We start from the raw sequence: 23,008 nt of genomic DNA on the forward strand, positions 1-23,008 counted from the left end.
TATCGAATTCCAACGGCGTGTACTGGACTGCACTGAAAGCTACTGGAGTCTCTCTCTGAGGCAGTTTCCCCATATCTGCTAATCACACGAAGGAGACACAAAGAATGTTAGTTGGCTTTTATTTTAGTCTGAATTAAAAATATTCCTTAAAAAAAAAAAAAACACACACAACCATGGATGGAATAAGTTTTCACAGTCATGATATGACTTGCTGTAAGACAACAAGGATAAGTTTGAGAGAAAAAAGTTTGCACCTTTTATGAATTGTGGGGTGAGGGAAGAGGTTAACAGTTCCTATCCTTCACATCCAGTCAGAAGGAGCATAACTAAATGCATGGCTTGCATTTAGACACTGCAGCATGGCTTTGGTAGGCTCTTAGCCTATAAGGCTTGTTTCCAGCATTTACTAAGTGCTACTCAAATGCTACAGTCCTGACTGTAGCAATGGAACCAAATCCCTTGGTATCAGGATACTGTGCTCTGGTTGGCACTACAAGATAAATTCAGGAGGGCTGTGGTAGAGCTGGCACAGCCCTCTGAGCTCACTTATACTCACTGGGAAGGATTTGAGAGAGGAGGACGGTATTAATTTCTAAGGTCTGCTGGACAGTGGGTCACTGCTGGTTTGACCAGAGCTGTGACACAAACTGGCCTTCGGACTAAGAGGAAGAGATAAACATAGATCAAAATCACAGAGAAAAACCTCAGGTCTGCTGTGAACAAAATTAGGAATCCAGACCCATATCAAGCTTTTATCAAATTCGTCTGCTTAGCGAAAGTAGGGCTTAGGCTAGCAGCTCAAAGGGTTTCAGAAAACATGATTTTCTGAAAGTTTAGAAAGTGTCTATGTTCATTTTAATCTAGTGTTTGTAATGTTACACAACAAAGCACAATACAGACCCACTTATGCAAGCAATGACAGAAAAGCCAGGTACATGTTTTCTCCAATATCCTAAAGTTCCCATTAACGCTTGTAATTTTTTCTTTGATGGGGGCACTTGTATTTGCTCTAATTCCTTTAAAGTATCTGGAGAACTACTGCATTGGCTGCATCTACCAAGTACCCAAAATTTCTTGGTCCTTGACATTTTTCAGGCTGAATTTCAATTTCTGCTTCATGTAATGCTTCCCATTATTGCTGCTGCTTCTCCCATCTTTTCATGGGAACCTCCTTCAATCGGAGTATCATCTATATATTAGTATAGTTTCACATCTGAGGGGTGTGAGACGGTAAAAATTCAGCAAGATTGAATAATCATGGGTGAATATTTGTACCCCTGGAGGGAGCCTATTAAAAAACTAAAACTGATGAGAGAACAACTGCTAAGAAAGCAAGAACAGGAAAAAATAAAACAACTGCAATTACAAACAATGCAGAAAGTAGAGTGTGCTCAAAATGCAAGAAGCTTCTTTAGCCAAAAGTTACAACATGTTCTAGTGAGACTGAAGTCTGTGAGATGGGGCAGAAGGTATGTGAGGGGGGGTTTTGACAGGAGGAATAGAGACTGTGGTGTGGAGCACCATTCCCCCTCTCCTGATGGAGTCCAAGATCTTGAAGTACTTAAGAGGTGAATCCAGCATAGCTATGGAGTCTTGAAAGTGTTGACTTAATGCAACAGGTTAAGAAGGGACCTGTCTTTGAGATGCAAAATGGAGAATTGCTAAAACGCCCAGTTCATACCTTCTCAAGTCATGAAGTTCCCTCAGGTGATTCCAATCTACAGAATTCACTTTTCTTGAGGAAAGAGACCTCCAGTGCCTGTGCTTTGCAAGAGGACTCAAGTGTAATCAGACAGAAAATCAAGAGAAAATGAGTAATTGGGCAAAGAAATGATTTTGATAGGAAGTGCCAGTGTGATAATACCAGATGGCCAAAGTTGAAGAATAGCCTAAAAGAAGCACAACAAAGCTCCAGACAATGCCACTTACACTCTGATGTAAGTGGGAAACACTTTGTTAGGGGAGCTTGAGTGTAACCCATGCCTTAAGCTTTGGGCATAGAGGCCAGCTTCCGCTTCAAGTTTTCAGCAAGCTTGTCCATGAACTCAAAGGTGTTCAGGTAATCAGAGCGTGTGACACTGGTGGGGGAAACAAAACAAGACAGATATTAGTTGTACAGACTCTCAAATAACCAAAGCAGAGGAAGACTGTTCAAAGAACTCCATGTTTTGCCTCTAAAACCAAAAGAGTTCTCTCCTACTCATCAGGCTGGGTTTGTTTTGCCATAAGACTCTGGGAAGAGGTAGCCAGGTGATATTTTACAGTTATGTAGGTCTTCTTCATTTATTAGGATCTGGCCAACATAGTTAAGAGTGTCATACAAAAAATATAAACCTTTGCAGTTCCTTCTTTACTTTTTTCTCCCATTCATTTGGTGCAATAGCAGGGAGAGAGCAATCTGGCCTAAGCTGCTTGGGTCAGGGAGTGTCACATTTTACAACACTGGCTACAGAGTTCATTTTACAACACTAGGTACAGTAAGGCCTGTGAGACAGACTCCTGTTCTTTACCATACTAAAAATAACATTCCAGCCAATGCTGTTCAGAACCATCACGTAAAACAGCCTTCTCTAGGCATGGCTGGTTATTTCACACACTTACTTAGGCAGGCCTTTGATACAGGCAGCAAGGTCCTTTGTCATGAAGCCAGATTCAATGGTCTCAATGCAGACTTCTTCCAGGGCAACTGCAAAGTTCCTGAGGCTAGTGTTGTTGTCCAGCTTAGCTCTGTGAGCAAGGCCTCTTGTCCATGCGAAGATGGAGGCTTAGAGAGAACACTGGGTTATTCTATCCATCTAGAATTTCCTGAAAGTTGCTCTAAATCATCATGTGGAACAATAACTGGATTTTTTAATACCAATAAAATGGAAAGCAGACTGAAAAAAGATAGAAAATCTGGTATGGGAAAGAACAGTTATCTTCATCTAGGTATCTCTTGCCTTTTGTGGAATTAAAAAAAAAAAAAAAAAACCAAAGCAGACTTCAGAAATTACTCACTGCCTCCAGTAATCTCTCTATGCTCTCTCTATGCATGTCATTTTATTTTCTTCTGGCCCAAGTCAGAAAGAATGACAGGTGGTAGGACTCTGTACTTACAGAAAATATTGTGACAGAAGGGTGCAGTCCTTTTCCTAACACTACATTATGCTCTGCTGTCTATGCAAATTTAGAGGATTCTTTCACTCATGTCCCATTCCAAGTACCCTTACACTTTGAGTGTGTACATGGTTTGGGGTGTGGTTGGTTCTTCTGGGCCATCAGAAAGAGGAGTAAAATAAAAAACAACCAACCTAAACCTTAAGGCCTTGTGGCTATAAATCAAATGTTTCCTGAAGAGTGAGTACATAAAGACTAGGTTAGGTCTAGCTCATTGCTTGCACTCAATCCATGCCAGCCTGTTTTTTGCTTCAGGCTGTAGCTGTGTCTGTAGAGACCAGGAGAATCTGACTTAAGTCACGAGAGGACTGTGGGGGTGTATTCCCTTGCCTCCCTCAGGCCACATTGTGATCTGAGAAATGGTCATTAGGCCTTGGCCTTGACAAACCACACCTGGACTAAGCCCTTCTCAAGCTTATCAGAAACCCAGGAACCAGTGGTGTCTAATGAGCACCTTTTTTTTAATGAACAGCCTTGGAAAGGTATTTTTCTTGCCTGAGTAACAACCCAAATTGAATAATATTTTTGTTACTGAACTTTCAAAGAAAGTTACGGACTTGAATAGCAGCCAGGATGGAAAATGACTATAACTAAAGTCCACTCTCTTGCGACCCCATGAACAGTGACCCAAAGTGAGACCCCTCAAGCCCTTGATTATAAGGAGCTAATACATACTATACCCTACTGTCTAACAACCCTTTAAACAGCAGCCCAAAATGAAATCTCTTGGAGGTCACAATTTCCAGAAGACACATGTGGAATCACAGAATAGTCTGAGTTGCAAGGGACACAGAAGGATCATTGAATCCAACTCTTACATGAATGGTCCATATAGGGATTGAACCCTTGGTGTTATTAGCACCATGCTCTGACCAACTGAGCCCATCTCAAGAGAAGGAGCTAATGTGTGTGTCTCAAACACTGATGGCTGTAGAGCCAACCATGGACTTTTGGTACTGACATGCCATGAAAAAGAACAAGATTGGATTGGAAAAGAAGGGCCGGGTGGAAACAGGAGAGCACTTTTCTGTGAGAAAGAACCACAACAGTAGAGTGCAAGCACAAGAATGAGTAGCAGGAAGTGGGCATGGAGTATTGGGTGGGATTGAGGCCAAACACCCCGCAAGTCCTCTGACCCATTTCCAGACAGGCCTGAAAGAATGGACTGCACTTGATGACTAATGTACATTAAAAGCAAGAAATCTGTCCATAAAAAGGTCCTCCCCCTCTCCCCTCCCAAGCCCAGGTGGTGCACCCAGGGCCTTGTATATCTCAGCAGCCAGACCAATGCAGCTGGATTGCCACGTATCAGCTGGATCGGTATCCCCTCAGCTGGACCAATGTAATCCTGTAACCAGGATTGGTGATCTATTTTTCCTCTCTCTTTTCTCCTCTTTTTCTTCCTTTAATTCCCTCTTTTTTCTTCCTCTCTATTTCTCTTTTCCTTTCTTACTTTCTTTAATTCATCTTTCCCTCTTTAATTCCTCTCTTCCATTTCCCCCTGCCCTTTTATCCAAAACCCACTGCTGTGTACTTATATAGTAGGTCAGGGACTAACACAGCAATTCCCATGCCATGTGTGTAATTTACTAATCTACCTTCTGATTGTTTGCAGACCCTCTGACTTTTGTAATTTCTTTTGATCAATGAGCATTTAAGAATCTTAGGTACCTCCTTCCCCTTAAGGGTCGTCACAATCTCTGGAAGAAAAATGCATTATAACCTGCAAGTTTCACCACTAAGTGGAACAGTTGTCTACAGAAAGGGTGCAGATGTTCTTACTGAAAACTTGTTCTTTCATGTGTAGAGATGATGAAGGGCAGTGAAAAGCAGCTCACCAATGGGGTTAGTGGAGGTTTCTTGGCCTTTCTGGTGCATGCGGTAGTGACGAGTAACTGTCCCGTGAGCAGCTTCTGCTTCAACAGTCTTGCCATCAGGGCAGATCAGCACGCTGGTCATCATCCCCAGAGAGCCATAGCCTACAAAACACAAGTTTCAAAAGTTCAGTGTCTCCTTTGGACAGCTCCCTCAAATTTCCCCTTCATCTCCCCAACCTACAATCCCCCTATATCTTCCCACTGATACGAAAATCCCTCAACAGCAGAGCTGCAGTAGTGGTTCTGCAATTAACTGTCAAGTCCCTACATGTCAAAATAACAGTTTATCCAAACATGAAGTCCAGCTGAACCATGAGATACAGATATACAGACATTCTGCACCATTTCAAGAAAATTAGTTTTCACATCTAATTTGCTGGACAGATTTCTAATGAAAATGTACAGTAAGAGAACAGTAAGTGTTGGGCTGCTTGTCTTTCACACAGGGTAACAGGAAACAAAACAACTTCTTATCTGCTCTTGTGAGAGGAACCAGCAACTTCTGATATTGGACATTCACACTAGTTCTAACCTTGTAGGTTTCAGAGACCTCCATGTTTGAAAGCTGCTTTGTTTAGCAGTCCAACACACATCCTTGTTCTGTGGGAGGCAGTTTAGTGGCATTACTTCAGAAAGAGTGTATTACATAAAGCCACACATTTCATCCTGTGGAATTTTGCATCCATATTTGTTTTGGCACTAAGCACCTTGGTTATAGAGGATTTTAATCAAGCATTGCAATTATGTAAAATTAAACATCAATCTCTCTCCTTACACCTGACAGGTAGCTTTAGGTCCTGAAAGTTTTATGACTTATCTGCAGAGCACCTGCCATCACACTCAGCAGCAGTCAGCTTAACTCAAGCTGTCAGCAACAGACAACCAGCTGTCTACATACTGTCCATTAGAATAGAAAGCCTATCAGTTATCATGTGGTAGAAACTTCCCTCCTGTAAATAAATACAACTACAGAGTCTACATTCAATAGATTTTCTTGTAAAAGCAAAATCAGATTTTTTTTGACTGCCTGATACCTCCATGACTGGCAACAGGTTTGAAATACAAGTTTTGAGACCAAACACCACATCCTGGGCCATTCCATAAGATGTGACAGAAGGACACAAGAGACTACCACTAAGCCTGCTTCAGTGTGGCACAGGAAGCACCTCATACCTTGTGCAACAGAGTCAGACTGCACATCCCCATCATAGTTCTTGCAGGCCCAGACAAAGCCTCCTTCAGATTTCAGGGCCTGAGCAACCATGTCATCAATGAGCCTGTGCTCATACCAGATCTTTTTGGCTTCAAACTGGGACTTGTATTCTCTAGAAAACAAAAACCAAAACATCTTGTCATACAAACAGGGAATTGCACAGTTTGTACATAGAGAGGTGCACAGAGATAAGAGTAAAACCAAAAAAACCCTGCATTCTCTTTACTCTTTTTTTCCCTTGTCTGCTAGGCTATAGCAAGGCTGCTTCAGAGTCACAGAGGCACCCACAGAGAATCCGTGGCTTTATTAGAAGATACGGACACCACAGCCACATTTAGCAGAGCTTTCTGCATCAAGTATTGTGCCTTGCAGGACAAGGGAGACTGTGACAGAGATGGCATCACCTGTGCCCTTAAAGTGTTGCTGAGTGTCTGAAAAAGCAACTCACAAGGCTGGAGAGGATGTTCCTGTTGCAGACTTATGCACTGCAGTAGGAAGTACACAACCTATTACCTGTCATAGATGTCTTGGAAGATGTCTTTGAAGCGGCCATCGTATCTCTTCAGAATGGTGTTTTTGGTGCTCATGTAGAGGGGCCAGCCTTTAGACAGTGCCATTTGGAAGGAACTGTGGGCAAAATCCTTGATAGACTGGTCAAGATTGTACATTCCCATGGCTACACCACCACAGCCTGTTAGTAGAGGAAGAACAGATAGGAATCAACTAGATTTAGTTTTGGTTTAAGAATTTTATTCTTCCCATAGCATGCTCTGGCTGGCAGGCAGACTGGTGCTCTCCCCAGGTGTCTTAATCTCATTCTCAATTTAAGATTGGTTCTTCCAGGAGAAGATTTGCTTTGCGTTATCAGCTCAAAGCTCCAGCTGTTCTGTGACACAAGGATAGGAAGGTGGTTTTGTTTTACAGGCAAGTACATCTTAATAATGTGATCTAATCCCTCTAAGAAGTTTTGCTCTAATCCAGCCTAAGTACTCAAGCACACTGTGACAGAAGTGAATGTACTTGAACTCCTACTAGCCATTTAAGCAAGTCTTTTTCTATCAAAGCACCAGTCAGCAGTTTGGAGCAGGTGGTCTCAAAGCCAGAAATGGATGTGCTCACACCTTAAATGCTTTGCACCTTTAGAACTAACTCCAGCAGTCAAGGACCGCTTTGCCTAGCTCAGGAAAACAAGACTCCACCTGAATTCCTGCATTTTTTTCAGCACATGTGTGGCCTACCCTGCCACTTTGATCCGCCCACTCAGGCTCACTTCTAGCAAGTTGTGGGAAGAATGTGCCAGTCATGTGGGTGCTCAGGCAAGTCCTGATACATCATACAAAAGAAGGCTCTGAGGAACTATCAACAGTCACATGACTTAGATTGTGTAAAGCAGATGTGTTAGAAGCACAAATGGAAATGTGCTGAACTTGCAGCCCAGCTTACCTAGAAGAAAGCAGCACTCAGATCATGTAAGAGGATGATTGTGGGTGAAAGTAGAGTCTAGAGTTTCATGAGAAAGCTTTGTCATTTTCAGAGCACAACTCTGTGTTTCTAGTGAAAAGTAGATACCATGGACTTAATTTTAAGCACCTCACTACCACCATCTATCTAGTTTTTGTACAGTACCAATATTAGGGATCTTTGTTCTAGAAACACACAGAGTTTTTAAATACCTTTCCCAATATCCATTTGTCCTTACCTCCAGATAGTTGTTACTATATGGACATACATGCAGAATGAAGAGGGGAAGCCAGAGGAGTTTTATCTGTTTGCCAAGATAGCAATGTCATTTAAAGTTGATATTGGCAGAGAATTCCTGTTGTTACATGTTGTCCCTGTACCTTCCCTATGGAGTCAAGGACAGTTTAGGGTGTGATCAGCTACAGAGACTATGTCCTCTGGAACCATGATTTCACAGTTGCTGGATGACAGCTATTAAGTTTTATTCAAATAGCTATTTTCATACATATAAAAGAAAATCCTTATTGCAATCATATAATCCTACTGCCTCCTAAAAATCTCTTGATTCAGTATGAAGGTTGAACATATTAGTACAGCAAAAAGACAAGCTTCCCTTAATAATTTGGGAGATATGCTGGCACAACAGTTATCTGTGGGGAGGGCAGCTCCCTAGAGCAACAGCAGTAATCTGCCATTTTTGCACTTCCCTACTTCCTGCTTGCTGATGCAATGCAGAGCAGCAAATCAGACTGGCAGCTGGATGGCCACACATCTCCAACACAGATTCACCAGTCACCTATCAAATGAAAACAGATTAGGACTGGCCGTGAAGCAGGTGAATTCCCATTGAAAGGCTATGCAACAAGAGCTGGTAGAGGTGTATGTTCGTATGAACAAGCATGCCAGAGAAATCAAATATTACAAAGGAGTGTCATATGTCAGTCTTGGTAGCTGTTTGCCAAACCAACTGCACGCAAACAAGGATGCTGTGGTTTCATTTTTTTGTAGCTAAAACCAAACCACTGCACACTCACACAGATCACTGTAAGACTTTAAATCCTGAACCCTTTGATTAATGATAGACAAGAGACATAACTTGTATGATGTTTTCTTGAATCCTGCCCCTAGAGAAAACAGCCTGAGTTCTGACAACATGTGTGAAATGCCTCCATTAACAAAGCCTAGCAATGTCAAGACTCCTCCTGAGCCTTGCAATGTCTGCAACCAGCACAGCAATAGGGAGAAGAGTGACACCAAAACCTTTGGGACTGCATCTATTAAAACAGTTACAGCCTACACAGTCAGGAGCATTCTTGTGAAATCCTCTTTCCACCTTAGAGAGTAAGTGTTAATTTCATTTTGATTGAGCAAATAAAGACTGCCTCATAAAGAAGGGCAAAAATTGCAAGGTATACAGAGATCAGCAAAACAAACTAAACCCAAAAAGAATTGCACATGGATTGTTCTCAAATATATCTCCCCTTAGGACAAGCCTAGTTTCCATAGTAAGTTTGCCTCTGATCAGAGAGAAAAACATATGCTGCTCCCAGAATCATCATATAAGGAGCATGACAGGTGGCCAATCTAATATGATTGTCTTCTTGATGTTCTTGCCTCTTTGGTCCCAGGAAAATTTCAAGGTACTTTCAGTACCTGAAAAATAAATGAAGAAGGCCTAAACTTTCTCCCCCCGTTATACCTCAAAATCATATTTTACCATCAAACAGATCTGATTGATAATTCAAGGTTGAATCAAATCCAAAAATATCAATATATCAGTTTTAATCACAAATTAGAGAAAATACCTACTTTCAAAGTTATGGACAAGATATGTGACTGGTTTGCCTCCATCTGCAGGAGTGTAGGTCATCTCTACTTTTCCAGGCCCAGGTACCACAAAATCGGTTGCTCTGTACTGTTAAAAAAAATTGCCATAATTTATCTGTCAGGAAGAGAGAACCATAAAAGACAGTTGGGAATCTGTTCCCTGAGCTGTTCTGAAGTTAGTATCTCACTCCTATGTCCTTTGTATGTTCTTGTATTGTTCCTTTCACTTTAATCTCATGTTTTTGCAGGGTTTCAATCCTTCCCCTTTAATGCACTGTTTCCTATTATTATTTTGACCTTCTCAATTGTTCACAACCTTTAAGGATGTTGAATCTTATTATTTTCTAGTGTCAGGGCTCTGCAATTATTTTCCTCTTGAAAATGTATTATTTTACCTTCCTATAGCAGGTAATCTAATGACTTGCCCTCAGTTTGCGGGTCTAGCCACCTATTTAAGCACTTGGCTCTTCTAGAAGACTTTTCTTTTGCCATATTTGGTAGCTTTATAGCATATGATTGCCCATGGAGAACAGTATGACTGATTCTTATCTTCCAGGCTACCCAAAGGGCACAACACTGTGAACCGTTCCAGGGCTTTCCATAGCCTTGTACTACTATTATCAGGATAGTTTTGATAAAAGGTTTCCCTACTTCTGTACCACAGCCTGATGTGCCCAGGTCAGATACCAACTCTGCAGGTGTGCTGTGCAAGTTAAAGCAGCAGATCACAGTTAAAAAAAAAAAAAATTAAACAGAACAAAACCACACCCCCATATGGAAGACAATTTTGCCCATTTCTAGAAATCACTCACTTTTATCCATTTTTGCTGTGAGCAACATTTGACACCAGAAAGTCCTGCAAAGTAAGAAGGTGGGCAGTGTAAAGGCTATTTGCTAAAGATGCTCTTATGTAGGAAGAAGTGTTCTAGAGAGGTGAAGAACAATAACCTAGCAGAATTAAGTGTCTAAGTACAGGCCTATGTAATCCAAGCACAGGTTTCTGAATGCTATTTATACAGTGACACTGCTCAAGGAAGAGAGGCATGAACCAGGCTCTCCCACACTTGCCGGCTGCAGTACAGACCAAGTGCTAGCACGTATGTGCTCCCAGGTGGAATGCAAGGGCACAGTCTTTGGAGCTCTATACCAGTCAGGATAAGCCTGTTAAGATTAAAAAGAAGGGTAAACACTGAGGTGACTCACTTGATCCCCATAAGCGTGACGGCCGATGACAATGGGTTTCACCCATCCAGACACCAGCCGGGGAATGTTCTTGCAGATAATAGCCTCTCTGAAGACAGTGCCACCTAGGATGTTTCTAATTGTGCCATTGGGAGACTTCCACATCTGCTTCAACTTGAACTCCTCTACTCTCTTCTCATCAGGAGTGATGGTTGCACACTTTATGCCAACATTGTATTTCTTTATGGCTTCAGCAGCTTCTACAGTTACTTTATCATTTGTAGCATCACGATGCTCAATGCCCAAGTCATAGCTGTAACAAACCCACAAACACAGTCAGGACTTCCCAGGACATTTGTTTGTGTTCAACAGGAAAAAACCAAGATGCCATATGTGCTTGTGAGTGTAGTTGCAGCATTCTGCCACACCTGAAGTCGTCCCTCTTCCAGTGCAAATACTGCTGGACTGGAAGAAAATAGACTTATACAGTGACATATTTTCTGTTAGTGGAAGTTGGTAGGAGATTGGAGAAAGGAGAGCTTCAATTTATGGCTAAGGTTTGCTGCCAGCAGGGGACAGTATCTCCTCTGCCTTGCCTTTTGAGCTCCCTGCAATGGCACCTGTCAGTTGAGGGTTTTAATTGTATGGAGCAGCAAAATCCTCAGATGAATATGAGCCTTTATTTCAAACCTCTTGTGCTGAAGGCTCTGGCTTCCTTCATGTACTGAACACATGAAGCTATACTACACTTAAAAACTGCTTTGACAATGGACCCACAATGCTGCTCTGGCAGCAAAACTGCCAATATTCCTCTCAAACATCAGAGGAAGGTCATTTCCATACTCACCGGTTTAATAGCTTTAGGAGAACAATGGGTGCCCAGCAAGGGACAGTCCTGAAGCACGGCCAGCTGTACATGAATCTAGCCATTGTGCTGCCTCAGCCAGGAGTTTGCTTGCCCTCCTCGAAAAGGGATGCTCTCCAGACTGTGTGCATGTATTACGCTGCTGGGTTCCTGTCTGCCTGGTTCCCAACATCAGCAAGCAGAAAGCCTGATGTAGTGCCATACAAATGGCTCCAGTAGCAGGGGAAGAGATCAGACTTGTGGGTTTAACTATGGCGGATACCACTGAAGGACTCTGTCCACACATGGCTAGGAGCAACGTAGCTGGATACTTCTCTAATAATTATAGCTCAGTGGCCAGAAAAGGAAGAGATTATTTGTTCTGCTTGGCCAGATGCTATAGATAGCATGTCCCTTTTGCTGTACCCAGCTGCTAGTATTTGTTTTTGTCCAGAAGGGAGTATAGGAGCACAGCCTAGCTTCAGGGAGTAATTGTAGCTCATATTGTCAACAGCAGAGCTCAGGCTTACAGCCATCAGGGCAGAGTCTGTGTCCTACACACACCCTTTTGTCCTCTGGGCAGATCTTCAACCAGGCATCGCAAGAAGCCATAAGCCCACTCAGGGGTGCAGGATGCTATGCTTCAAGTCAGGGAGTGGCTGAAACAGCCCATGTTTCTTCTCACTGTTTAGGCTGCAGGGAGTCATGCACACTGCCCAGGTGCTGGAAACCCTAAGACACAGGAGATCACAATACAGGCCATGTCTCTGAGAGACTTTCTTAGAGGCACAGTACAGGCAAAATGCTAATTCACAATTCAGCATGCACTGCTTACTGCTGTGAGCAACCTGGGAGGGCATGCTTCCGGTGCCGAATGAAAATCCATCAACACCTACTGACACATGCAAACCTCAGCACAAAGCAGCTGAATGTCACAGAGTCATTACCTGTGCAAATCCAGATCTACATAAGGAAAAATCAGCTTTTCTTTAATCAGGTCCCAGATGACCCGTGTCATTTCATCTCCTTGCATCTCCACAACAGAGCCTCCACGGATTTTTTTAGACATCTTGAACTGCAATAGGCATAAAAAAGTTAAAAGCTACCAATATATGTATCCTGCATTTTTACAACATAACTAGGTGAGGCAGTAACATAGCATACAGGATCTCTCCAAAAAGTCTTGAAAATCACCTCACTTTATCCTTAGTTTCATGCTACATGGATTTTCCTTAAAGCCCCAGCTCCTAGAGTGATCTATGTGAGGATAAAAAGAAAGGTTAATATCTTGAGGGCATGGGCTTTAATTATGATTGTATCAAAGAATTTAAAAATATGGCCAAATTCTTCTCCCAAATTCCACAGAAATAGATTACCACTGTTTGCTTTTAGATTTCACAAGTTCTAGTCCAGTTGTCTGTTTCTCCACCTTTTTCTGAAAATCAGAGGTTAATTGACACGATTACAATGACAGCTCATACAGCTGAAACTACTAAGATTAATATATTGTGAGTTTCTTTATTAACTTTGTCCCCCAGGAAGGAAGGAAACAGGAAGAAAAAGCCAAGGGCTACACATCAAGAGTATTGTCTAACGGCAAGCTTTATTTCTACAGTTAAAATAAATACTGGACAGATTTGTTTGCTGTAAGAAACAGAGCTTTTCCAAGATATTTGTGAACAAAGCCTAAAAAAAAAACAAAACAACTTGAACTCTGCCCTTCTATTTGAACTTTATCAAGACAACCTCAGAAGGCACTGAAGTGCTCTAAAGTGCCCTTCTTTCCAACAGCCACAGTTTCTTGGGTCTCAGCTCTGGTTATGCAAGAGCTATGACTTGGCAAGTTCCTCCTTCCAGACACTCCTGTGCTTGAGTGCAGCTGCTGGGATACTACAGTGAGAGAGCAAGCCCTTGTGCCTGAGGCTGCAGTCTCAGAGGCCAAGGGCCAGGAGTGACTTGATCCAGAATGAAGGGTCTTACTGTACATGGGATCTGTTCATCTAGGCCAAGTCATTCCAAGGTGTGAGGCTTGCAGAGCGAGGGCCTCACATTACAAGCATGTTAGGACACTATCCCAGTGTTAAAATTTTCTTTCTTTTTTTTTTTTTTTTTTTTTTTTTTAATTAAAATGACTTGTGCTGCATGTCCAAAATCCAATCTATTAAACAATTTTAGTCTGGGAAGAGAATAAACTTTCTAAGCTATGTTCACAGGATCAAGCTTTTCCAAACATTTTAAAGTGCAAAAAGTAAAAAAACAACAAATAACCACCAACAACAAAAGAACAAAACACCAAGAAAGAAAGAAAGACACTCCCCCCAGGAAAAAAAAAAAAAAAAACACATAAAAACCCACTCAAAAAATAACACAAATCCCCCCTCCAAAAAATTGAAAAAGTAAAATAAGGTTGTGTTACTGAAACTCAGCTTAAAAGACAAACAACTTCAGGCATTTCTATCCCTAACACAAACAGTACCTTGGCTTATATTGAGCCTCTCTAGTCCTCAAGGAGAAATTGAACTTCACATGACCTCACTCTAGCTGAAATCAGTTTACTTATGGAAGTATTTTGAACCCAATATTCAATTGTGACTATCTAAATAATAGGGTCTGTATCATAGTCCATGGCCTAGGCACAGAATTACTACTCTGGGAGAGTTCAGTTTTACTTTTGGCACAATCTGAGAAAGAGTCTGATTCATTTAAGTAAAAATGTAGACAGGTACAAACCCAGAAAACACTGCTTGTTTTGTGGTTTGGTTCCACTTAACTAAGACAAATCAGACTATGTCAGTCATAGCAATCAGTGTGGCTTCAGAACTATTCGATGGTGCTGTCACGCAGAGAACACAAAGGCAGGTGAGACACACCTCCACTGATGCGTGGGAACAGCAGCTTCTTCAACGACTCTGACAGCATCCAACGTGTTTACGTGATCCTGGCCCAGGTACTGGCACTTTTCCCCTCCTCAGCTGCCAGTGTCCTCAGTTTCTCTATGAACTGGGGCAGTACTGCAGTAGCATCCCTTTTCTGCACACCAGTCAACATGCCGAGAGGCTCTTCTAGAGAGCACACACCCTAGAGTTCGTGCCCTCTGATTTTATACTGAACTGCCAAAATCCAGCAAGGTCTTTCTCCTGCAGCAGCTCTTCTTTAAATACACTTAACTCAGGCACACAGCCAAGGCAACTCAGAAGAAACCGTCTATTTCCAAATACCTCTTGGTCCCGCGGAAGGGCTCGGGGCCTACGGGCAATAATTAACTATTGCAACAAGTCCTCTACTCCGGTGTACAGCTGATCTCCCTGGAGGAGGCGGCTCGCAGGGAGCACGGAGCGGGGCCGCTGGCACCAACCGAGTTCTCGGCTGCACTCACCCCCGGCAAGGCGATCTGGTGGCACACGGGGGATTCTCCCACCGGGCCGCGGGCAGCAGCCGCCGCCACGGCCGAAGCTGAAATCCCGGCACTGGCACGGCCGCGACCGCTCCCCAAACGGGAGCGGACAGGCGAGCGCCCCCGAGCCCGGCTCGCGTCAAGGACACCACCGACTACGGGAGACCCGAGGACTACGTGAGGAGACAGCCTAGCCCAGTACAGGCCAGGCGATCCCGGGGTGCAGCACCCTCAGCGCCTCAGCGACACTCGCGGCGGGCGGGGCGCGGCTGCAGGGTCCCGCCCGCACCGAGGGAAAAAAAGCCCTTAAACACAATCCTACTGCTGGGGGACCCGCTGCGGGCGCCGCCCCCCGGGAGAGAAAGGACAAAGGGTGCTGTGCGGCCGCCGAAGCCGCGGCGTGCTGGGGCGCCGGCGAAGCCCTTTACCTGCAGGCCCGGTGCCGGTCCGTTCCGTGCGGCGGTGCGGTGGCGGTGCGGCGCCGGGCCGTGCGCGGAGCCCTTTATGTGGCCGCGCCCCCCGCCCCGCCCGGCCCCGCCGCCGCGGCGCCCCCTGCTGGCCGCGCCCCCCGCCGGCCGCGCGCGGCCCCTCCCCCCGGCGGCGGCGCGAGGCCGCTAGGGGCCGCGAGGCTGGCGCTCTCGCGCGCCGGTGCCCCCGTGCGAGGGGCCCGCGGCAGCTCTGGCCGTGCGGCTGCCGTTCCGGGCCGGGCCCGTTCCGCGCTCTGCCACCCCAGCGCAGTGAGTGCCCGCCGGCATCGGGAGCCCGCTGGCGCCGGGGGGCTCGGGCGTGGCCCAGGGACAGCGGGGGATGCGGTAGCCACAGCAGGCACAGCTGGCGCTGGGGCGGCGGTGTCGACACCACGGCCCCGGGGGCAGCAGCGGGCAGCTCTCTGGGGCTGGGGCGAGGCGGGGAGTGTGGCCAGGGAGGAACCTCGCGGCGGGAATAGAAGAGAAGGCAATATTAATGAAATACGGCGTACTCCGACTTCCCGGGAGACACACCGGCTGGCCGCACTGCCAGCGGCTCCCGAGGCAGCAGCCCGGGTGTGCCGCGCCCGGGCGGAGCAGCCGGGAAGGGCCGCGGGGCGGGGCCGGGCGCTGCCGGCGGGTGGACTGCGCGGAGCTTCGATTGGCGATGCCTGGCGGGCGCGGCGCGGTCGGCGGGCGGTTGGTCGGGGCTGGCGGCGCTGCCGGGCCGGGCGGGGGAGGAGGAGCGGCCCCAGCGCCGGCACCGCCGCCGCGGGCAGCAGGTGAGCACAGCCCGCCGGGGCCGCGCCGCCGGCACCGCTCTGCGGGCCCCTTGTCCCGCTGCCCGGGCCGGCCCCTGGCGGCTCTCCGGGGCTCGCTGCCCACCGCGTCCGCCCCGTCGCAGACGATCTGCGGGTGTGCCATCCCAGGCGAGGGAAGGCGGCGGTGTCCCCTTCAGAGGGGGGAGAGAGAAGCGGCTGTCTCCTGCGCAGAGGTTGGAGGGAAGTGTCACGCAGTTATGTTTGAATTGCGGGTGGTTTTGCACCCGGGTGTGTTATCCAGGTGCCCGGAGTCGTGTGTGTGTGTAAGGAGTGGCCGTACCCTTCCGGCACCGAGCACTGTGGTGAGTTTTGTGGGACTCAGGATGTCCCGGCGCTGCTCTGAGGGAGCGGCAGTGCGAGTGAGGAGGGAGGCTCACAGCCACCCTCGTACTCCGCATTTTATCGGTGCTCACTTGGTGATTGCTGAAGCTGCAGCTTCGAGTGGGTTTAGATACATTCCCCGTGACTGTTGGCGAGGATCCTGCGAGGAATGTACTCTGGTTTTGTGCTTGTTGACACATATGTGCACCTTGCTTCCTCCTTTCCCATGTTACACAAAGAAGTGACTATTTCTTGGTTTCTTGTGGTGGGATGGGGGGAGTCTTTTCCCTTTAGTGGGACAGCTAAAGCATAGAAAGTCTGATAGATTCCACAGCTAGTGTGCTGTACAGTTGCAGAAATCTTGGTGATCCTGGAGCTAATGCCAGGTATAATGCTATTTTTTCAATAGTTTTAGTTAGACCAATACAGAAACAGTTATTACGGTTCTTTTTCCCCTTGAAATGCAAGGGGAAAATATAATCACATCTATATTTAATGCAGGTTCAGTGACTTGCTTGTAACTCTTATCTTGCCAGGCTATAGTCAGTTGCAGAAATATGAGCATAGTTTCATACAAAACTGTTTAAGTTCATAGTGGGATGTTTAATGTGGCAGTGTGTGTGAAGGTACACCCTTGTTGTATGTTCAGCATTTAAAAAGCAAACTATTAGTTGCCTTAAGATTGAAGAAACAATTCCAAATTTACCTGAAGAATGTGTTTCAAGGAAAATGTTCCATGAACTCTGGTGTTTAAGTACATTCAAATCACCTGTTTGATTAATACTGGTGAAATGAACAACAAAATAACATACCCTGATTTACAGGGCAGAGGGATGTGGAAGACTAAGTCATAAAGAACCTGAACAAAGTTTCGCTTGAAATTAGTAAGTGATGCCTCTCTGCTTTCTTTCCTGTGAAGGAAAGGGCATGTGAATAGCAAAAGAAACTCTGAGCTGAAGGTGCTTACTATACAGAGCAACAAGCAGAAGTCCACTGAGAAGTCATGTGAATGACTTGCAGATACATCTTTTTGGCATTCTTTGTAGGAATAGTCAAACCTCGCCACAGGAGCTGCCTGCAGCTTGTTAGCACTTTCAGTGTCGCTTGCTGATCACATTGATTTTCTCTGGACTGCACAGATTTCTTGCAGTGTGGCTTCTTGGAACTTGGAAGAAAATATTCTAGTCAGCAATATATGCCTGTATGTTCTAGGGAACAATTGTGGGAACTGGAAATCCTTATTTCATGAAGAAGTGTGTATCAGCTGCTAAGCAGGAAGTAGGTTCATAAGGGGTTTTGATCATCAGCACAGGTAAAAATCAGCCATCACTCATAGGTTCCATCAGCTCCCTGTGTTCCTACTCTGTCAAACATTTCACTAAATTCTGCTTAAACAAAGATGAAGGTAGTAAGCACCTTAGCCTAGCAGGCAAGAAATGCAGGCTGAGTGAGGTGTTGTGAAAGAAATTGGGTGTCTGATCAGGTTAAAGAGTATAGGTTGGGAAAAAGTATGACTCTTGGCTGTATGGAAGCTTTGGTATGCAGAAAATAGGGTTTAGAAATATGGCTTCTCCTAATACAGAAAGTGGTTTGGGGTTTTTCCTTGTTTTTCCTAAGCGGAGCTGCTTCTGAAAACAAGGATGCTTGAAGGTGTTAGATCTGACAGGTAAACCACAGTTTGGGTTGCTTCCCTGCTAACTTGCACAAGGGCCTGTATTGTAATGCAGAGGGGAGGGAAACAGTTTTCCATCAAAATTAATCTTTCAGTCCTGTTTTTGTTTGTAGTTCATTCTACTTCTCATTCTGAAGTTAACCTGGCCAAAGAACAGGTCTGCCTTGTGCTTGCTCAGGCATGCCTGTTTTCATTTTTGTTACAAGGGCTGCAGAATTCACATTAGGAGAAGAGCTATCAAAGCTAAAACTTCTGTGTGATATGCCTGCAGAGTCTCCATTTGAAAACTTCAAGTTCTCATAAACCTCTACTGCAGTGTCATCAGTGTAGTGGTTGTTTACTTTGTTGCTCTGGATGTTTAACTAGGCACTCTGGATTACGCTCTGCAGAGGTGCTGCTCTCTTGTCAGTGGCTGGGCAGGGGGCATGGGCTCCTCTGGCATTGGTGATCTGTGCTAATAGCAGATGCCTGTGGTCAGTTAGGTGAATGTCTTTCCTCTGGGATCTAATGAGACACCTCCTGTTCAGAAGACTGAAGAGGTTCTGTTTCACCACCCCTTGTGTAATGTGTGTTGCTGACCTCTTTCCAGGGCACCTGAAATGGCTGCAGATGACAAACACTCTCCAACACTGGACTCTACCAGTGATCTACCTCGTTCTCCCAGCAGTCCATCTCATCTCACTCACTTCAAACCCCTGACTCCTGACCAGGACGAGCCTCCTTTTAAATCAGCTTACAGTTCTTTTGTAAATCTCTTCCGTTTCAGCAAAGGTGAGTGCTGGGGGGGATGTGTGGGCATGGGCTGTGCGTGCTGTTTGCTGCTTGTAAAAACACCTCTGAACATAGAAGCATAATGTCAAAGGGCTGATGTCAGGTCTTTGGTGAGGGGTGATGTAGGAGAGCTTTATTATGAGAGAAGATAGCCAGTGTCTTGCAGCTCGAAATCTGTAGCTGCCCATGAAAGTCAAAGACAAGCCAGTTAGCAGGTAGTATTGTAGAGATTCTTAGCGTGACATCAGAATTTCCTTTGCCTGTATGATTTTTTTTTTTTTTTTGAGGATGGAAGTAGGAGTAACCCTCTGCCAGCCTGTATGAGCAAAATGTGTGCTCGTCCTTCCAGTGCAAGTTTTTACTTCAGACTTCATCCACCTCTCTCCTTCCTGTGCATCTCATACTGGCAGCTGGGTGACAGCTGAGCTGCAATAAAGCAGGAAGTCCACACTTAATTTGCATGGCTTAGGTGTTCCCCATCAAGAAGTTTGAGGTGTTGTGAAAGTTTTGTATATTAAAAAGTATTACATGATTTTGGCCTTTGTGCCGCATGTGTCATTAAATATATTCTCAGTGGGCAAACTCTGAAAGAACTGTGTGAGTTCCCTTTTGTTTCAAAGAAAGATCCTGCAAAGAATGGTGAATGAATGCACCTGGATTTTGTGCAAAGTCTGTGTATCCCTTTACTAGAGATGGCACACTGGTCAGCTGCTTTTGTTTAGTCTGTTCATTATCCAGCTTTGTTAAGCATACTTCAGCAATGTTTGAGCTGGGGGAAAAGAGCCAACAGCTTTTTGTGTAACCGATCTGTTCAGACTCTTCTTATGCAGAATGAAAAATAATTACTTGGTATGACTGCTATTAGTTTGCATACTAGAGTAGCACCTGTCATTGCTAATTTATTGAAAGTAGCATAAAATGTGGTCAATATTGGCTTCACTTCTTTTTTTCCTGACAAATGTAGCTAGAGTCAGCAATGTCTTTTGTTAAGTGAATGGGAAAACAACCTTAAAACAACACATGAAATGTGCATCTTACTGGAATCAATGAGAACCTGTCTATACTTGATCTACTGATGGAAATTAAAGGCTGTGATAACTTTACTGTGACCTCAGTACTAGCTTGTAAAATATCTGAAAATCTCTTTTCAAGGCAGAAGCTGATAGTCAAATGTAGCTATTCTATTTTGCAAGAATAATTCACATTCATATTCAAGAATAATCTGCCACCATTTTTTTGACACTTTTCACATTAGGGAATTTCTGAAATAGCCTGAGCCTTGAAGACAGCCTACTGTCCTGTTTTGATGATGTGTATAGTACTTCTAAAACTAAAAATTCATTTGTTTTGTTTAATCATGATCCAAAAGAGCTATTTGTGAGAGTTTTTTTTAACCTTAGCTTTGCATGTACTACTGGTTTTCTTTATCATGTCTGAACAGGTGGTTTCTTGATTTTTGTCAACTCTAGATGACGGCAGGCTTTCATCCCCAGCAGAGAGAGCAGAGGCAGGACAGAGTGATCCACAAGCATTGAGTGGTGGCTGGTCCAGTCCTCAGCATCCCACGAGGGCTCAGTCTCTGAGATCACCAATTCCTTACAAAAAACAACTGAGTGGTGAGCTGCAAAGAAGATCTTCTGCAACTCTGGGTAATTTCAGCTCTTTGTTCTATAAGGCAATGTTGCACTAGCCAGGATGCTTCAGGGTGAGGTGGAAGGATGTGAACAAAGGCTCACTGAGTGTCTACATTCATAGCAGAATTTAGCATCAGGCTACACTGCTTCTGTTAGTGAGGTTGCACTTTAACCTCATAACCCTCCACCCTTCGTGGTGTTCCAGCAAGACAACTTCTTGCTGGGGCTCTGCTCTTTTAATTGGAAAACAGTCTGGAACAGAAGAGGCTGCCAAAACACATCCAGTGCTTTAAAGTCGCCTGAACTTTGATCCTGAACATTTCTGCTTTGTCTTGAGAGACTACAGTTTCTTAATGTCCACATGCTAACTCTAACTTTAGTGCTTAGTCTGGATGGATTTGGTGTTTGGGTCTTCAGGGGAGTTGTTTTTGCTTGTAGTTGTTTCAAGGAGAATTGAATAGGAAGTTGTGCTTAAGATTTTTTTTCAATCCTTCCTAAACTATTGCCAGATTCTGTACTGAATCTTTTAGCTGGTATGTGGATTGATTGTAATTTCAAGGGTCCAACTGTGTAATGGCTTTATGAAGATGTGAAAGAGCTAGAAAGTAGATTACAGGGGTCCCTCTTGAGATCTGACTGGTTACTGTTGGCTGTTGATGATAGCCTTGAGGAAACTGCTAAACTGGGTAACAATCTTGTGCAAGGCAGTATTTCCAAGAGTGTGGTACCTAGTGCAAACAAATCAGATCCTAAATGTTGTTAGTGTGTATGGGATTTTCAGAAAAATGTGTGATTTTGGTAGCCAGGAAAACGTCTAGTACAGAGAATAGCATTTTTACCTAAGTCATTTGCATGCTTAGTTAAACATGTTCATCATAGTCCTTCTTGCCCTCTAGTACTATTTGATCTTTTTAGTTGTACTTCTTCCAATGAACCAATTAAGGAGGTTAATTAATTAATTTGGGGTTTTTGTTTTGTTTGCTTGGGCTCTTTCTTAAAGAATTTTCTCAAATGTCTCAGGAACAGCCATATGCTCTTGGCTGATAAGCCAATTTACTCTTTCTTGGTACCTCTTGTAAATGACTTGGAAATTGCCTGGGGATTAGATGTTAGAAACCTTCAGGTGAAGTGTGTATGTTGTTTGATACTCAGAAGGCAGAAGTAATCTTGCTGTTTGACTTCCTCTGGGATTAGGCAGCCAGGGAATAAGATTTAGTTTAAGGTGTGTGGGAGGAACTGTTTCTGTATTATTCCAGCTCTTTTTCAGGACCTCTGTTCATATCTCTGGGTTTGGATGCAAGTATGCTTAGAAAAATATTATAATGAATTAGCCTGTAAAGAAGTAAAGTTAGGACAAACAGGAATTCCTGCTCACTTTTTGAAGAGATTTCTGTGGTACTGTGTGCTAAGCAGCCTGACTTGCTGTTGAATATTTTCTCCCAAACAACCTTGGTGCTGTAACAAACATGAGCTCTGTGTAACACATGTAAAAGTGTACTGGATTAGTGAGAAGGTTTAGGGGAGTGTTTTAGGCCATCTCACTTTATTTGAAGGGCGGGAAAAATAATTGTATTTTCCTTCTCTAAAAGTCAGGCATTGGGTTTTTTGAAGCAAACTTCAGAAAGTTATTTTTCTGTCCTTTTTCGACCTTAAGTGGTGCTGAATAATTAAGTCTTTGAGGATTTTCTCTGAGTAGCAGAGAATTTTATTTCTGCTATTGCAGCTGATGCTGGCCTGCACAAATAATCTTAGAAATTTTTATCATATCTGAATGGTGAAAAGCAGGAAAATAAGTGATGGGTTTTACTTAAACATCCAGATTTGTAAATTGGGTCACCCACTGACTTCAGTGACAGAGAGGTGTTTAATTGAGTTTTCTTGTAGCCCCGTGTCCACAGGCCTGTAAATCTCTCTTTAGGCTTTGCCATTACTTAGATACATAACAACATGGGCAAGTGTAGGCAGGAAAATATATAAGCACTTCACAAAGGTCTCTCCAGCCTATTTGATCTTAAATAATGTATCAAGTTAAGCAAACAGAAAGGAATAAATAAAAGGCTGCTTCTGGTGCCTCTAAATAGTGATGAAATGAAATTGCTCCTGAAGATGCTGACCCTCACCCCTCATCTGTCCATTAGTTTGTAGTGTCTGTGCAGCACATCTCATTGCTTGGGGACCATGCTGTCTAACAGCTGCAAGTGCAGAACAGTGTGGAGGGATGGTGGCTTTTGTAGGACATTGTCTGGCAGCAGTTATGTAGGGTTTCAGTTCTGTGCTTCCCTTCAGGACTGCTTACACAAAAACTCTATTATAATATAGCTATTATAATAGCTCCTTACTGGCTTTTGTGAAAATAGGAGGAGCTATT

General features: G+C 44.3%; 3 protein-coding genes across 8 annotated transcripts in view; 1 reads left to right on the forward strand and 2 right to left on the reverse strand.

Annotated features, from left to right (window-relative positions):
• Positions 1-102: 102 nt before the first annotated feature.
• On the reverse strand, positions 103-15,476 carry IDH1 (isocitrate dehydrogenase (NADP(+)) 1). Of its 2 annotated transcripts, none has more exons than XM_053947935.1 (9): positions 15,383-15,476; positions 12,508-12,635; positions 10,738-11,029; positions 9,517-9,622; positions 6,760-6,937; positions 6,207-6,358; positions 4,995-5,135; positions 2,602-2,764; positions 103-2,078 (listed from the first exon to the last, which is right to left on the reverse strand). In XM_053947935.1, the coding sequence occupies exons 2-9, from the start codon at positions 12,627-12,629 to the stop codon at positions 1,985-1,987; spliced, it is 1,248 nt and encodes a 415-aa protein (XP_053803910.1). In that variant the 5' UTR covers positions 12,630-12,635; positions 15,383-15,476; the 3' UTR covers positions 103-1,984. The 2 variants fall into 2 exon arrangements, with proteins under 2 accessions (XP_053803910.1, XP_053803911.1); XM_053947936.1 differs by lacking the exon at positions 15,383-15,476 and adding an exon at positions 14,937-15,366.
• A 92-nt stretch (positions 15,477-15,568) lies between these two features.
• Positions 15,569-16,345, reverse strand: LOC128790662 (basic proline-rich protein-like). The gene has a single exon (XM_053947609.1). The coding sequence runs from the start codon at positions 16,343-16,345 to the stop codon at positions 15,569-15,571; it is 777 nt and encodes a 258-aa protein (XP_053803584.1).
• Positions 15,615-23,008, forward strand: part of PIKFYVE (phosphoinositide kinase, FYVE-type zinc finger containing) — a 63,807-nt gene continuing 56,413 nt past the window's right edge. For 4 of the 5 annotated variants that reach the window (XM_053947337.1, XM_053947340.1, XM_053947339.1 and 1 more), the window contains exons 1-3: positions 16,129-16,203; positions 18,825-19,006; positions 20,476-20,655. In XM_053947337.1, the coding sequence (XP_053803312.1) occupies positions 18,835-19,006; positions 20,476-20,655 (352 nt within the window). In that variant the 5' untranslated portion in view covers positions 16,129-16,203; positions 18,825-18,834. Of the gene's footprint in view, positions 15,692-16,128; positions 16,204-18,824; positions 19,007-20,475; positions 20,656-23,008 lie in introns of those variants that run through there. The other variant, XM_053947338.1, reaches the window with a different exon arrangement.

This window comes from Vidua chalybeata, chromosome 7, assembly GCF_026979565.1.
Source record: "Vidua chalybeata isolate OUT-0048 chromosome 7, bVidCha1 merged haplotype, whole genome shotgun sequence".
In the NCBI taxonomy this organism is placed as follows: domain Eukaryota; kingdom Metazoa; phylum Chordata; class Aves; order Passeriformes; family Viduidae; genus Vidua; species Vidua chalybeata.